Source organism: Sander lucioperca, chromosome 13 (assembly GCF_008315115.2).
Source record: "Sander lucioperca isolate FBNREF2018 chromosome 13, SLUC_FBN_1.2, whole genome shotgun sequence".
Classification (NCBI taxonomy): Eukaryota; Metazoa; Chordata; class Actinopteri; order Perciformes; family Percidae; genus Sander; species Sander lucioperca.
Window position 1 is genome coordinate 5311708 of NC_050185.1, and position 15811 is coordinate 5327518.

Below are 15811 nucleotides of genomic sequence, written 5' to 3' on the forward strand. Positions count from 1 at the left end.
GGCTGTTTATTTGTTCTTAATGAAGCCTGCAGTCGCATTAATGGCAGACAACTTTAACAGATCTCCCTCCCACACAGAAGAGACCAACAAACAGCAGGCCGCTCGTTTCTGTCAGAGCTCGCTCTCACTCCATCGTGTCCTCGCTACATAACACACTGCCCTTCCTTTTTGTGTTTGTCTTTGAAACAACTTGCCAGTTCATTAAGTACCACTACACATTGTAATGCAGTGCAATACAACTGCCCTTTAATGAGTACTACCTGTGTGAAACTTGCAATGACCACACACTCAGGGCCGGCTGTCTTTCTCCAGTTTGTCTCTTTCTTCTCTGGAAGTTCAGTGGATTATACCCTGGAGTTTGCATTAGTGGATGACATCTGAGCTCAGCTTTCACGTCTGTGGGACTGGAAGACGTTCTAATACTCCTCTCTGGTACCCGAAGTGGAGACAATCCATGTCACCCGAGTCTGCACTTTAACCAAGGGATTCATTTCCTCGACTGCAGAGACACCGCCCCACAATGCACCTCTGCAGCGGTATTACGTGACTGTCAGTTTGGAGTCTTGCTTAGAAGATGGTTAATTGGTTAAAAGCTATAGGCAAATGTTTACAATTGTAATGTTGAGTAGAAGAGCTAAGACTTGCACTTTGGTCTGGTATCAGTTCACAGAGAAGATGTGTCGGTAACCTTAGCTGGGGAGGCTTTCTCCCTGATCTCATAGCCAAAGCCTCCAGAGGATCTCCAGTCTATTAGCTCCTTATCCCTCCCTTCTTCAGCTCGGAAGACTCTAACAGCATTAGCTGCTCTGAGACCAGTAACACCACACTGTGTGATACCCTCTCGTGTCTCCAGAGTGTCGGAGCACCTCACAGCAATGAGTTCACAGCTCGCAGGCATGCATGTTGGACATGCCCCAGATGGGAGCTCAGGGCACTGGGGCCTGACAATGATGGACGCTCCCCTGCTGGCCCTCCCAGACTCTCTCTGTCATGTCAGCAGCTCTCTAAAGCTAGAGCCCAGAGAGGGGTGTTGGATTACACAGCCTGGGCTTCCCGCCGTGTGGAGGGTCTTGGACTGGAGCTGTTTTATTAGTGCTAGACTCCCAGGGGTGGCTGGGGAAGGGGAGTGAGAAGCTAAACAGAAATAAAGGTGGGGTTAGGTGAACAGGCCAACTATTCTGGCTGCGAGAGCATGATCAGTGAGATTCAGTGAGAACACCACAGCGTGCCGATATCCCATCGCAGTAACTCAAACTGCCGCTTTAACAAACGGTGATTGAGCAAAAGGCCATAAGGAGGCGGGAGGAGAGTCGTTAAGTCGCCCCTTTTAACATCTATATTTGATGCCTGTCTCGTTTGGTTTATGAATTTTGTATTACAAGTTGTGAAGTCAAAGCAAGAGCGAACCTAAATATAAATAGTGTGTGTATATGCAGTGATGTCAGAGAGCGTGGTGTGCGCGCTTAACCCAGACATAAACCCCTGACTCCTCTTCTGAAGATAGACTGTATGTGACTGTGATCCTCTGTGAAATTGTAGCAATCTGGGGGTAATTGGGCTTAGTAAGCCACTGAATGTTCTGACAGATGCAAGGCCATAGAAGAGTGGCTGCCAGACCACCGAGAACACACAATTACACGTTTACAGTACAACCGAGTGCAAGAGAGAAAGGGAGGAGGAGGGTAACACAAGTGACAGAAAAGACTAGAAAGGGAAAGAAACTTGCTCTGTCCTGTCTCCTACCTTCGCTAGTATCCATCCGTGCTCCATTCATACTCTGTCTGGTAGAGCCAATGTGCTCTGTCTTGTCTCTCTTGTCATAATGAAGCCATTTACTAACAGAGAGCTGCAGCGGCGGCACTCTTCCACCCACAGTAGCTCTGATTACAGCTGCTCCTGTAATGGCTCCTAACTGGTTTCGCTCTCACCCTACCAGCATGTGGAGAATCTGCTGCCTTAAGACAGCTCCTGAGGCCTCAATGTTTGGGCACCTTGCCTCCCCCCCAAAAAAAAAAAAAAAACACCATCACCATCTTTTACGTGCACATGAGGATGTATTGGTGGGATCAGTGGCAGCAGGGTGTCCCATTTCCAGCTCGCCTTTAGAGAACACATCTTTATATATCCCTGAGGGTGTGAGGCCAGGCTGGAGAGAACGTAATGGGAGAAGTGCTGGGTCAGGGACTCGACGACGGGCATGCTGGCACAGGTGACCACCAGAATGGGTTGGGTGCAAAGCTGGCCAAGGGGCCAGACTCCTCCTGCCGCAGGCCTGTGCAGGGCATCCCTCAGGGGGGCACTGGTTGCCCGCGGCTGACAGATCCTCTGCGGGTTCGTCTGTCGTGCCCAGGCTCACTGAGTCTTTGAAATAACAGCAGGATGAGGATCCATCCAGTCCACAGCAATTGGTGGTGTAAAACTACACCGAGAGACAAGGCAGCTGTGGAGCGAGTCACAACCATTTGACCTCAAACATGTCACATGTACGTAGGCCGGCTGATGGGACCTCTCACAGGGCCAGATAGCTCTACTTGTGAGGAGTGAGAAATGGTAGGTGTTCATTCTTTGTGCGTGTGTTGTTCCCTGGAGAGAGGCACAGAAGTCTCTGGTTGAGGATGTGAGATGCTTGCTGACATGTACTGTGGTCTCAGCAGCCCCTACACTCACCCCTGCCAGTTCAACATCATAGCAGTGTGCACGTTTGACCAATAACAAAGTACCACTGTGGATTCAGCCACTATGCTAAAGTGCTCACCAGGTTTTAGAGTGTGCGCACCTTCAGTGATTGTTCTCCCTTTGTTCTAAATCATTTAAAAACAGGTCAGACTAAAACACATTGTGTGTATCCTTGAGTTCTAACAAACATGCCGATTGTACTGTATTCCCCTCATGAAACAATTGCAAAAGCAATTTTTTTTTAAATAGATTTCAAATCAATCATTGTTTACATCCCTGTTTGCTACAGTAGCTTGCAGTCTTCATCTTTACTGCCCTCATGGGCCAATATATGTCAATCATCAGAATGGCATGAACCCGGCAGCAACCGAGGCCTCATAAAAACATTGCTCCATAGCCCTAGCAGTGATCAAAAACTCACTCACACAGGGTACCTTTAAGAGGTAGTATTTGCTACCTTAAGTAAAGAGTGTAGAGTGCCCACATCTTAAAAAAACTTCTACAATACAGGTGTTGGGTAAAAAAATAAATAACTGAAATCATTGGTACAATGATTTGGTTGTTTGGCAAATGGATGTACCGTGTACCCTGTAACCCTGTGTGTGAGGGGGCGGGTGGGAATAAGGTATTAACCTTGTTAAAAATAAAAAAAACATTTACAAAAACAAAAAAACATACTGAAGGCACATCACTGTGAAATAAAGATCTGTTTGATCAAAACATTGCTTTGTTAAATTTATATGCTGGGAGGTACAGTATCAGTACAGTGCAGATCCTGCAAAGTGCAGACTTGTGCAACAACCAAACAACTGTTCTACAACTTGTTTATAATTTGAAATCCCTCATCCTCACATCATTCTAAGTGCAGACATTTACAGCTGAAAGCCATTGCAGACTACCCTGGAAATCCAGAGTTCTCGCGAGAGCACAATTTGAATTTGCTCAGCGAGTCACTCTGGCACTGAGTAATGATGCTTATTAACTATGCCCTTGTAGCCAGGTTGCACCAATCACATCGGTGTATGTGATATAGGCGTGCCAGAGGCGAGCTAAACAGATGACGACAGTTTAATCTACCAGTTAGCTCCGCTGGTAGCTAAGCGTATGGGACTCTGGATACGTCACCCTGTGTATTGTTGTGATTGGTCGTAGTGTTATCCAACTGCGTGTAGTGAGATTTTCAAATGCATGCTTGTTGCCGTCCCTAGAATTGGGCGACTTTCATTACTCAATGCCAGACCCCTAATCCTTTCGGATTTGGGTCTGGATTTCCAGGCTAATTGCAGACCACAACTCAAGGCATAAACCGTCATTGACGCCCACTCGAAAATAAAAGCGCTTAGCATGCTTCGTTGCCATTGCACAGTCCAGCTGCTTTGATATGCATTTCTGCTCCAGGCTGGACAATAGCACTGTGTCTGTCTCTTTCTTATTTTTGTGTTGAATTTCACCAAGGTAACTAGCCAATCTCGGCCTATCCCTTCAATAAAACAGGGTGCTTTTGAAATTCAAGCAGAATTAGGCGACGGGCAAAAAGCTTTGACTAGAGGTTGGTATGTGATGGGAATTCTAAGATAATGCTGTTATGATCCAACATTGACTTGCGCTCCTGGCCTAAACACAGCTTCATATCCTGCAGTATCAAATACACTCACCACAGGCATAGTATCACCCAACAGATGCAATGCACACACAATGTTAATTAAACTATCGTGTCAAATCACTTACCCAGAGCAAAAAAGAAATGAGTCAGAAAACAACCACCAGAATATCAGAATACTGAAAGTTCAGCACAACTTAAGCATGTCACAACAGACTGGCTGGCACTGCAACATGTGTTTCTTGTCAGTCACTGTGGCAGCTCAGAGGAACAATAGACAATCGCCTGTTGAGCCAACAAACTTCACAGACATGCTTAAATCTCAATTACAGTCATATGCTCATAAAAACCCACACCCACTCAAAAACCCACACCCACTCATAAAAACCTTCTCTCACTCTTTTTCTCTCTCTTTCTCTCTCACACACACACACACACACACACACACACACACACACACACACACACACACACAAACTTTACCAGTCAACAGGTCCAACGTGACTCTGGTTGAGGCTCATTGTACTGCAGCTCTACTGTATGTCTGCTGCCTGGATGTTTTCCAGTGTTGACCTGTCCTCCATGAAGCCCTGTCAGCCTGTCAGCTAAGCCATAGACAGTATATAAGAATGGACCAACAGATCCCGTGTCTCTGGACGGAGACCAGTGAAGGATATCAGAAGCACTTTTCCGGTGAGCGCTGAGCGTTACTGCGCAGCCTCCAACTGAGAGAGACGACGTAAATGTGACATGAGCAACCTGTCTGAAAGTCTTCTGGTAGCTGTGCCAAGAGAAATCTCAATCATTCCGAATTTTGCAGAGAAGGAGAACATAGGTATATGTAAGGAGATAACATGGACACAGGCTAATTATTGATCACTAAAATGCTAGTTAACATTAGTAATTAAACTTAAACAGCTAATGGAAGTCGAAACTGTCTGCGAGCTTCTCCTGTACTATACGGTAATTCCTCTACTATGCGACAGTAAGTCGCGTGGTTATGACACAATCGTTAGCCTATTCTTATAAAAACGTCTGCTACAGAGCCATAACGTGAGATACAAGGTAATGGAGTCTTTTATACATTGTCGTGTTTCTTTAGAAATAAACAATGGACAAAAAAAGTCTTTAAACGCTTCAGATGTAAAGTTATTCGCTGTCAAAGTGACGTCAAAATGAATGGCAGTCAATGGGATGCTAACGTCGGGTGATCGCTTTGTAGCATCAAAATGGCGCCATAGGAGGTTCGAGCTCTGAAGCGAAGCTTACCCCCTTGAGCTAAGCCCAACGGACTGTACCAAACCAGCCCATGGGGGTGGGGGGTGTTCGGTTAATTGTACAGCTGGCTCCTCTGAGGTGATAGACAGCTTTGGCTCTATCCTTTTTCCTTTCGAGACTCTCCAATTGCATCAATGGGTGTTGATGCTCTGCTCACCCATTATAGTGTCAAGTGTAGAAAAAGCCCTCTTTCTTTCTTTCTTTCTCTCTGGCTCCTAACCCCCCCCCCCCCCCCCCCTCCTCTCTCTCTCTTCAGCCAGGAGGCAGAGTATGAGAGTAACTGGCTTGCAGCAATAAGGAGAGTGACAGCTTGAGCTGACACGCTGACACCACCATGATTTCACCAGGGAGAGAGGCATGAAAGGCTGGAAAGAGAAATCTGTCCCCAGAGAGTCATCAGTCTTGGCCTCTTTCACTTTCTTTCAAATGGGGCCAACTGGTTTTACACACATACACGGCTGCTTGCAAGGATCAGATTCAATACAGCCTACCCCGAGTGTTCAAACGGTAAAAGAAAAACTCATTCCAGAAGGGAAAGAATGCATGGATCAAATGTCTGAAAATCTGGTGAAGTATCAATTTGCATGTAGCCTTTTCTCTTCTTAAATCTTCTCCGGCATTACAGGAGCGGCCGATGCGTCTACGTGCATGTGAGTGTGAGCGTGTCAAGTGCCGTCTCATTACCCCCTTGCTCAGGTTTCACTGCAGTTGGATTAGCAGGACACCCGGGGCAGAAACGAAGCTGTTAATGGCCGTCTCTCCTCTCCTATCCACTTGTCTACCCCCCCCCCTTCCCTCTAGCCTGGAAATGCTGTGTGGTCTGTTGATGTGGTGGTAAACCTATCCATTGCTCACAAAAGGGGAAGCGGGGAGATGTAACCAGGGCTAAATTCTCACCCTCTTATCTTTGCTCGCAGACCCCTTTTTCAGGAAACCTCAGTGCAGCCACATCAACATGCTTTTCAAAATAACACCACATATTAGCTGAGAGCTGTTGGCAAGCTTCAGGGTGATGAGCTATGGCTGTGGGGCTGCAATACTTGGCGGGTTAGTGTAGGGGAGGCTGGTTGGGATTTGAGCTGTTTATTTGAACTGCACCGTCGTCCAAACAGTCAGCTGCCTCTCTGCTCCCTCGTCAAGCCTCGGAGCTTAAGCTGGGATTGTGTTGTTGGTGGGGAGAGAACAACTTGATATCCCCCTTTGGGCATCGGCCGCCCTGAGCTTGGGTTACTTTAAGGGAACAATGCGGCCTCTGTCTGCGGCCTCCTACTCGGCGAAGACGGGGGCTCAGACAGGCTCGCTAGTGTCAGGCATGGCCAGGGGGTTCATACATCACATCACCACACTGAACACTAACTGAGCGTAGGGTTTAGGGAAAAAGCTTCCAAACACGGCTTCCCAGCTTTGAGCCTCTAAATGGCCCAGCAGAGCCCCCGTCTCAGCAAGCTAAGAGCTAAACCAGACGTTTGCTCTTGGCTTGAAAGGCCTGAAAAGCAATCCCTTCTGAGATTTTGGTTTTTGTACAACAGTGTTTACAGTAAAACCTGACACGTGGAATAAAGAGGGGATGCTGGAACCCCGAAATCAAACAGCCCCCTCCAGGAGCAGCTTAATCTGTAACAGATGGTGACAGTCCGATGGACGTTGATGGGTTTGTGCAGCCTTCTAAGAACAGTGGCCAAAAGCCAGAGATGATGCACCAAAGAATAGAGATAAAATGGAACATTATGTTACACTGTTTATATCAAATGCACATGTTTTCAAATGTCTTTTCCAGGCTATGACTTTACACACGGGTGCACATCACCCACCACAAATTAACCATGTCCTCTCCACCTGCTCTACTAAAAGTCTCAACCTAGCTTGAGATCACACACCTGGGGGCGATGTTGCACTAAAGGTCGGCCCCATCACATCTTCCCAGCGCTCCTAGTCGTAGTTAGTAGCCTGTGGAAATGGGCTGAGACAAACGAAAGCCAGGCAATGTGTGTGCAGAGCAGAAACACATGCAAGGGATCTGAAAACGTCTGCTAACAAACCAGGATCCTGCTCTATAGTCCTCTCTAATCTGCCCTGCGGCTCATCTGGGCTTTTTTTCTGCCCTGCATATTTATGAGGCTCAGAGAGGGTGAGAGGGGAAAAAAAGATAACCTCGTTTCTTGTGGGAGCAATTAAAGCCTTGCTATTATCAATCCTGCTCAGAGTCCTCATGCTCTGTCTTGGCTTTTTGTGTTTACACTTTCATTTCCACAGTACTGACCCTTGTATGGCACTGCAGGAGTGGAGAAGGAAACAGACTCCTTTTCCCAACCTCTTCCCTTTTTAAAACAAAACAAAACACTGCAGCTTTAAGACGGCAGACACAAAGACAGATTTTAAGAATCCTTATACAGGATTCCTACACCAACAGTTGAGGATTACACAGATTACAGCACTGGTCATTTATTTGATGCAGGAAAAACATAAACCTTAAACATGATGGCAACGCCTTGCAGTGTCTGTAGAATCCAAAAAATGATTTAATGCTTAACACTGAAACATCGGTGACCTTCTGGCATCGGTGGCCCTCTGACATTGGTTTATCCGATAAACTCTCCATGACCATATCATCCAAAATGGGTGGTGCTATAAACTTTGCTCATCAGGGGTATTTATTATTATTTTTCAAAGAGAGACCAAATCCTACTTCATGCTGCTCAAAGCAACACCAACACCTCTAGGGTGAATCGTTTCCCAGTGAACAGTTACGTCTTATCTGCTGTGTTAATCCCATCTCCTTTTTAGTGCATGTGTCTGCAAAGCTGCTATGCTGCATTTCTGGGACACAGGCCCTCAAGTTATTCACCAGAACCAAAATGTATTTGCTACATTGAGGCAGGGGAAAGGCAGAGATAGAAGAGTAGATGGTTCCAGACCAGCACTCCTGCTGTTATGCATGCACACATGCGCTCACACACTAATGTGCACATAGACCTCTAAGCCACCATGAGGCCTCATACAGTGGTCTGCTCTCTCTCCCTCTTTGGCAATGTCACCTCTACCACAGGGACCAAAGACTGACACAAGCATAATTGGCCTGAACACACCAACAGTGCACTGGGAATGGCTGGGTCTTGATGTATGTGTGTGTGTGTGTGTGTGTGTGTGTGTGTGTGTGTGTGTGTGTGTGTGTTCGGTGGGTGTTTTGACCCTGTTAATGCTGCAGAGTTGGCAGGAGAGTGGCTGTTGTCACTTTGGATCAGTGGATGCTGGTGAAGGACCTCTCCTGGGAAGAGACTGGTGCTTTCAACACCTCCATCCACTTCCACTGGTCCATCGTCAACATATGTCAAGGACATGGTGACAGTAAAACACCTAAAAAAATGCATGATGCTTGCTTTCAAAAAATACTTGCGTATTTATATGTTTGCCTACAGGACCTGCAGCTTTGTCACAACCCTTCATTTGAAAATAAAACTGCATGTAGTAGAAGCCAAAACATCACAGTAAAAACTGGGTTTTTTTAATCAGCAAAGACAAAGAAATATTGTGTCTTTATCATTATAATCCTCAATATTGTCTTGGTAGCCAAGCCAGATTCAATAAACTGAGCATGCTTACATAAATCCTTCTACTTTACCTAGAACAACAAAAAATATGCCACAGAGCGTTCCATAGAGACCTGAAAGAAACAGACATGTACAGTATACAGTTGCTCGCCATTCAACCCTGACTGGCTGCTAAACCGCCACATGTCTCAGTGGCAGACACAAGGGGGCCAGCAGGAAAACTAAGACCTTTCACTTTGATCGCTGGAGTGCAGCCCATTTAAATGTTTGTGTTTGAGATGTAGACCTTTAATTTTGGCCTGATGGGTTCCAGGCTCTTTGGGTTTAGCGTGGCATGTCGGATATCAGAGTGTTTACACAGTCTCCCTCCAGCTCTCCTGGTGCTGAAATAAGTGCATTAAGATGGATGGATTTACTTAGTCTCTAACCTCGCGACTCGGGGAACAAACTCTGAATGACCTCTTTGTGTTGCTGGAGTGGAGGGCAGGAGACTGGCCCACACTGCTGTATGTGTGTGCACCAACAGACCCATTCACAACATCTCCTTAAAAGTGATCCTCAATCAACAAGCTTCTGCCAAGTGGGCACCAACTAGACCTGTGGTCTCACATTCAGCATTTACGTGATTGAGGTATCTGCCAGATATTCCAGAATAGGACCTGATTGCATATGCTATGACTGTAACAGGTGACGGAGGGGAAAAAGACAACACCAATTGTGGTAAAAGAAAATATTAATCAGGATACACGGTGGTCTGATTGTGCTCTTTCTCGGCTACAAACCTGACTGACAAATCTCTTTGTCACAGAATCACTTAGTAGAGTCTATTTGTTAGGCTAAAACTAAACAAAGAAGTCTGGAAGACCAACCCTTTGCAGCTTAGACCAGGAGTAATGGGATCAATACGTTTAAATGTGATGATTTTGAAATATGTACAGTTGGAAATGTTGCCATATTTCTCTGCCTGCAGGCAGACAGTAAATGTGAGCTATAGACATGGGGGCTGGGCCGTTGTTTGCCACAGCGAGGCAGTAAATCAGCCAGGGCTATCCTTGATTTGTTAACCTTTGTTTGGCTGTGTCAGCAGATGAGGCATGACTGGAGCGGCCCCTTTCATGCTCATGAAATACAGCCTTTCTCTCTGTGGTTACAGCCATGGAGAGGAAGAGGGGGGGAGGGGGGGGCAGACCTTCCCTCTGTGCAGCACAGGATATTGAGCTTCCTTTACCCCTTAGAGAAACATTACATGCTCCTAGCAGGGGATGAGTAACCAACAGAAGCAAAGTCTGCTTCAGTGATGCATCATTCAGACTCAAATCCTTCAGATCCCTGTCTTATTTCTAAAAACATGCAGGGTTATTAAATATCAAAAGAGCATTTTGATTTGAATTAAAGCTTGTGTTTGAGCCAAAACAACACAACTTTATTCCAGCAGTTGTGTCTGGAGGGAGGAGGCAGTGACCTCTCCGGCCTCCCGGCTCCTGGCGGGGAAAAAGAGACCGTCCTTGACTGCACCGGTTCATCAGGACGCATGAAAGGCCAATGGTAGTCAGGTCATCTTTCCACTGTGCATAAGGTCAAGTTCCACAGGCCGCCCTGATTCTCTGACACACAAACCCACACAGACGGCCGAGGTCAGCACGGGGGCAGTGCAGGGAGCTTGGGGCAGAAATCCAACACTGGTGCTGTGAAAGGCCAACCTTCTCTTTCCAGTCCGCTGAATGATTTAGGGAGCTGCCTGGGTGATTTGTGCCGTGATTGTTGCTCTCTATATCACTTGAGATTACAGCAGGTGGCGGTCCAACAGCCTGGAAGTACACACAGCTCCATCACCAGTCCACCTCTCAGGAAACAGAGAGAGAATGAGGCGGAGAGAAAAACAAGCTCTCAGCTCCCTCCCACACAGAAGTAATACACTCACAAGCAATTTCGCTGCCAGCGGAGCTCTCTATGACAATCCGGGGAGCTCTTCAGCTCTGATATCTGCCACAAAAGTTCACCTCCGCTTTTCTCTTTACACTATTTTTTTTTAACAATGCCATCAGCACTGCCAATTACACCTTCCCCATCGCACATTATTCTCTCCCCTGGTGACAGACGCACTCAAGCCCAACACACTTCACAGGCGGTGCTCTTCACGCTGGCGCCAGCCCCGGGTCTCGCTGTAGCACCGCTTCATTTTCACATTAACTCCAGTAAAGCATGGTGAAATCAGCGTTATGCAGGGGGGGGGGGGTTTGAGAATCACTACACTGTGCAACTCAATTCACCCCCGCACTGTACATCGTAGACACAGCTGCAGAAGATGTCTCATGAGGGACTAGCTTCTCCAATATATCTACCAAATGAAAATCTACAGTGCTCATTCGCTACACCCTGAAACTGAAAAACATCTAATCGTGAACGCGGTTTGAATGTGACTTTGATAATATGTAATTAAAAATGCTTAAAGATTGTAGCATTACTTAATTCATTGTCTAGTTTTTTGCAGTTTTAGTCCAAAACATCTTTTCTATTCTAAATAGATTCTACACACCAGACTCCACAGTTCACCGATTAGAACATTTTCAAGCCTACTCTTGATAAATGCCACTGCGGAGCTTTTTAAATGTCATCCAGCATTATCTTAATCTTCGCTCAACAAACAATGCGCAGTGAGCTTAGTCTATGCTCTCCAATGACTGCGCTGAGTCCCTGGGACAGCTTGTGGATTGACAATATCATAAAGGATGGGAATGTACCCGGGTGACAAGATATTACTGCCCTGGGACACAGCTTTAATCATTTGATAGATCTGTCTGCGGGCCTTTGTGGTGACACGGTTTTTCATCCTCAGTATCTGCGCAGCCCAGCACTACAATCCACTCCCTGGACAGCAGTCACAGCCTTAATAAGGCTTGGTTACCGATTTCTACCTGCGGCGCCTTGGAAACAGCTAAGACTTTATTTCACTGGTGGCAAATAGACTACTCCACGTCTGTTTTTTTGACTGGTGCTTACTCTCCTGCAGAGCAAATGAATCAGGTTAGCTGGCTGACACCTGCGGGCACATTGACAAGCGCGGTAATTAGAGCTAACATTTAATGACTCTTAGTTAATGGAATCCATTCCTGGCTAAACTGAACCCAGAGTGAGCAGGAAGCAGGGAGAAAAACAGCAGTGAGTGATGGTGACTTCAAGCTCCACATTAGACAACTATGCAGAGTTGATACCGACGGGGCCTGAGGTGAAGCCGACACAAGAGGGAAAGAAAACAAATCAACGTCTGATAACACAAAAGCCACATTCTCATCAGATGGATTTTCTTTTTAAAATGCAGTGTAGGCCTCGGGCGGAAAGAAAAAAAAAGACATCATGGCTCTTGAGCGTGAAAGAATACACTGTAATTATTGAGTAGGTGAGAAGGATGTGAGATTAAAAGATGAGGGACCAGCACTAAGTCTTCAAAGAGACCTGAGGTTGCCCTGGGCTCGTTTCTAATCTTGCTGCAGAGAATAAAAGCCAACAGTCAGTCATTACCAAAGCTACACATCAGCAGCTGCATTACAATGGCCTTCTCATACTTAATGGCTTAAGGTATATTCATGTGTCTAACTTTTATCCCAATCAGCCACAATGTTATTAATAATAATAATAATAATAATAATAGAGTCTGAATTAGGTTTTTGGCTCATCTACCAAGAATAATATACCCTCTGTCATAGAAATATCAAGCTGTTTGGTATATTTTTATGCAAACAATAAAGCCTGATTTATTCTTCAAAAACCTTTCTTTTCCCAGCATTTGATATTTGGCATGTTTATGACATTTTTCTGAATCGTGAGTAAAGCTGTATTCTTACGCCACTGTCTTTAGATTTCAACACCTGCAAACTATTGATTAATGTGCAAGTTGCTCTTCCAAGGTTATAATTTCACTGATGTGGACAGCAGCCATTGCTACATAAACTAGCTGTTGCTTTGTTTGGGAGCTGTTTTTGCTATCATGGCCTGCCGAGGCTTTCTCAGCCTCAGGCTGAACCCTACAGCCCAAAGAGCACTTTATGTGTATCAACAAGAAAGCACACACACAGTCAAACAAACGGAGTCTTTTTGCATATGCCTTTTGGCAAATATTGACACTCCTCATCCTATAAACGAGCCTCTCTCCCCATATCTGTTGGTGCTGTTGCTTGTACTGGGGTTTGGTTGCATTGGAGTAATGGTAAACCCCTCCAACAAAAACCCACCCGACTCTCTGAATCTCAACACCACTCTCCATTAAAATACCAGTGGTCCCGCTTCTCCCTGCACCTGGATTCTTTTACTGGCTTTAGCAATAGCGGCAAGCATTAGCATATGGCAGGAGAGGAGGAGGGGACAGAGATGGTAAAAGGAAAGAAAAGAGGGGCTATTTAAATAGGGATAGGGGCCAATAGAGTGGACTATCATGCAGCAGAGAAAAAGCGTATTTTGTGTACTGTTTCCCCAGTCAGGTCCTTTCATAGAGGGCGAGAGAAGGGGGCCCTGTTGATTTAGGCTGCACAAAGGGGGCCTTAATCCTTTCAAGGGAACCAAATCAGTCCACAGAGAAGCACGTTCAAAAGGAAACCTCCCTGTCAAGCATGGCCATTGAGCCCTCCCAATGGACGCCACAAATCAAGCCCTGGAGGGAATCAAAGGCCAGAATGTGGGAAATGTGTTTGGAGGTCTGTGTGGCGGAGAGTGCAGGGCTACGAGGAAGAGAGAGAGAGAGAGAGAGAGAGAGAGGGGTGGGGGGACCTCTCATCAGCAATCGTCCCTGTTCCTGCCACAGCCCTGAAGGGATCATAACCCTCGTCTGCGAGCCTCCCTCCTGCCCTGCATGGTAACTCACCCCCATTACAGAGGAATGTCCATTCACGCGGGGCACCTCCATTATCCCTGAGCCAGAGAAAATGGGGCTGCTTTTAACAGCAAATTAGTGACTTGATAATGAGGTCACATGTGGTGTTGGCACACAGAGGCCATAAACAGATGCCTCTCCTGCACTTACTTTAGTCCCTGCAGCATTAGTACATCCTCCTCCTCCTCTGGCTGCAGCACAAGCCCTGGTGCATCTCAGCACATTTGCAACAAAGTGTCACCAAAAACATCTAACATATATCAGTGTTTCCTTTAGGATTTTTTTTAGCAGTGGGGGCAGTTCCGTTTCATGGGGGGGGGCCCCAATGAAACGGAACTGCCACTTCGCTGCAACACAAACTAATATATTTATTCACCTCTATTCTCGCAGGTGAAGAACACAAACAACGAAAATCACCAGCTAACTTAATTTAAATTTGCAAGACCAGGCTTAAATGAACTGACAACATAAGTTATACGACTTACAGTTCTCAAGGACGTACACACACGGTCTCAACTGGCTAGTTACTCGTGTGTCCGCGCTATATAAGAATGCAGCCCTATTTCTGATACCGTGGGGGGCAGAAATGTTGCCGTGGGGGGCCGCCACGGTCAAATCAACATAGAGGAAACACTGTATATGTAACGACAACAGCCTAAATGACCTTTTGAGTTTGCACATTTTAATGATTTTTTTTTCATGAAACACTGGCAGAGAGATTTTCACGTATGCTTGTCGAGAAATATATATATGTGTGTGTATATATATATATCATACTGTATATACTGTATATCATATATCATACTGTGCACCTTGGGTAAATTGAATCAGCTTTGTGGGTGTGATGTGTTATTGCTGTTGCAGATGCCGGTGCATCTTAAACCACCGTACATAAACATGACAATCGCCACATTGGGACAATGCATACCAGTTTCAACATGGTAATACCACCAGGGGAATAGCAATACACCTGCACCGTTGTATTGACATTTCAGCATGGTAAAATGAAAAAATGTCTGTACCTTTAACTGCAGCTGTGCTGAAAAATTTCTCTGAGCTGGCATCGGAGACCTGGAAAAGAGGAGATTGGAATTAAAAATATAACACAGTACTATATCATTTTCCACCAGAATGTCCAAACCCTGCTGCTAGATAGCACGTCTGGGGACAGTGCAGAGCAACGACTGCTCACTGAGAGGATAGTATTAGGTTAGGGTAAATAATTATTACACTTACGTCACCAAACTTTCCTTTTAAGGGGTAGGTAAGATTTATGATGTGGTTTAAATGTAATGATCTAATGATTTGTACTTGATCTGTGCTCTCAATTTTAACAATCTTCAAGATCAAAATTTAATTCATTTTAAGCCAAGACATATCCAGTGTCGGTATCCTGTCATGGCCAAAATGATCTCTATCATTTTTTGGGTAACCTGAGCATCATGATCAAACCCAGTCTGAAACTAAACAAGCGGCTCTTCATATTCCCGCCACTTGGTGGCACTGTTGCTCCGTGACAACACAACTCCATCCTCTCTGCACAGCACCAACGGCATCACTCAAAGGTGCCGCGATGGGATTTATACATGAATAACAAAAGGCTTATATAGGTGAAAATACTGAGTCGCAGATTAAATATATTTCACGACATTTAGGTGAAAGATTAATGTATTACAAAGTGACGAAAGAAATAGGAAAATACCCGCTGAGCTGCACATGACACGGATTTCTCTGAATAAAACGAATGTCTAAGAACTGGCTTTGTGGATTTCCTCACCTCGGATATATTTTTTTAATGCTAAATTCGGGTAGCAGGGTTCCATTTCCTTGTGATATTATAACCTT

The 15811-nt window shown here is 45.6% G+C and overlaps 1 protein-coding gene across 12 annotated transcripts in view; it reads right to left on the reverse strand.

The window, feature by feature from the left end:
- Positions 1–15811, reverse strand: part of auts2a (activator of transcription and developmental regulator AUTS2 a) — a 348592-nt gene that overhangs the window by 26376 nt on the left and 306405 nt on the right. For 11 of the 12 annotated variants that reach the window (XM_031310791.2, XM_031310792.2, XM_031310799.2 and 8 more), the window contains one exon: positions 14989–15037. In XM_031310791.2, the coding sequence (XP_031166651.1) occupies positions 14989–15037 (49 nt within the window). Of the gene's footprint in view, positions 1–1743; positions 1916–14988; positions 15038–15811 lie in introns of those variants that run through there. The other variant, XM_031310801.2, reaches the window with a different exon arrangement.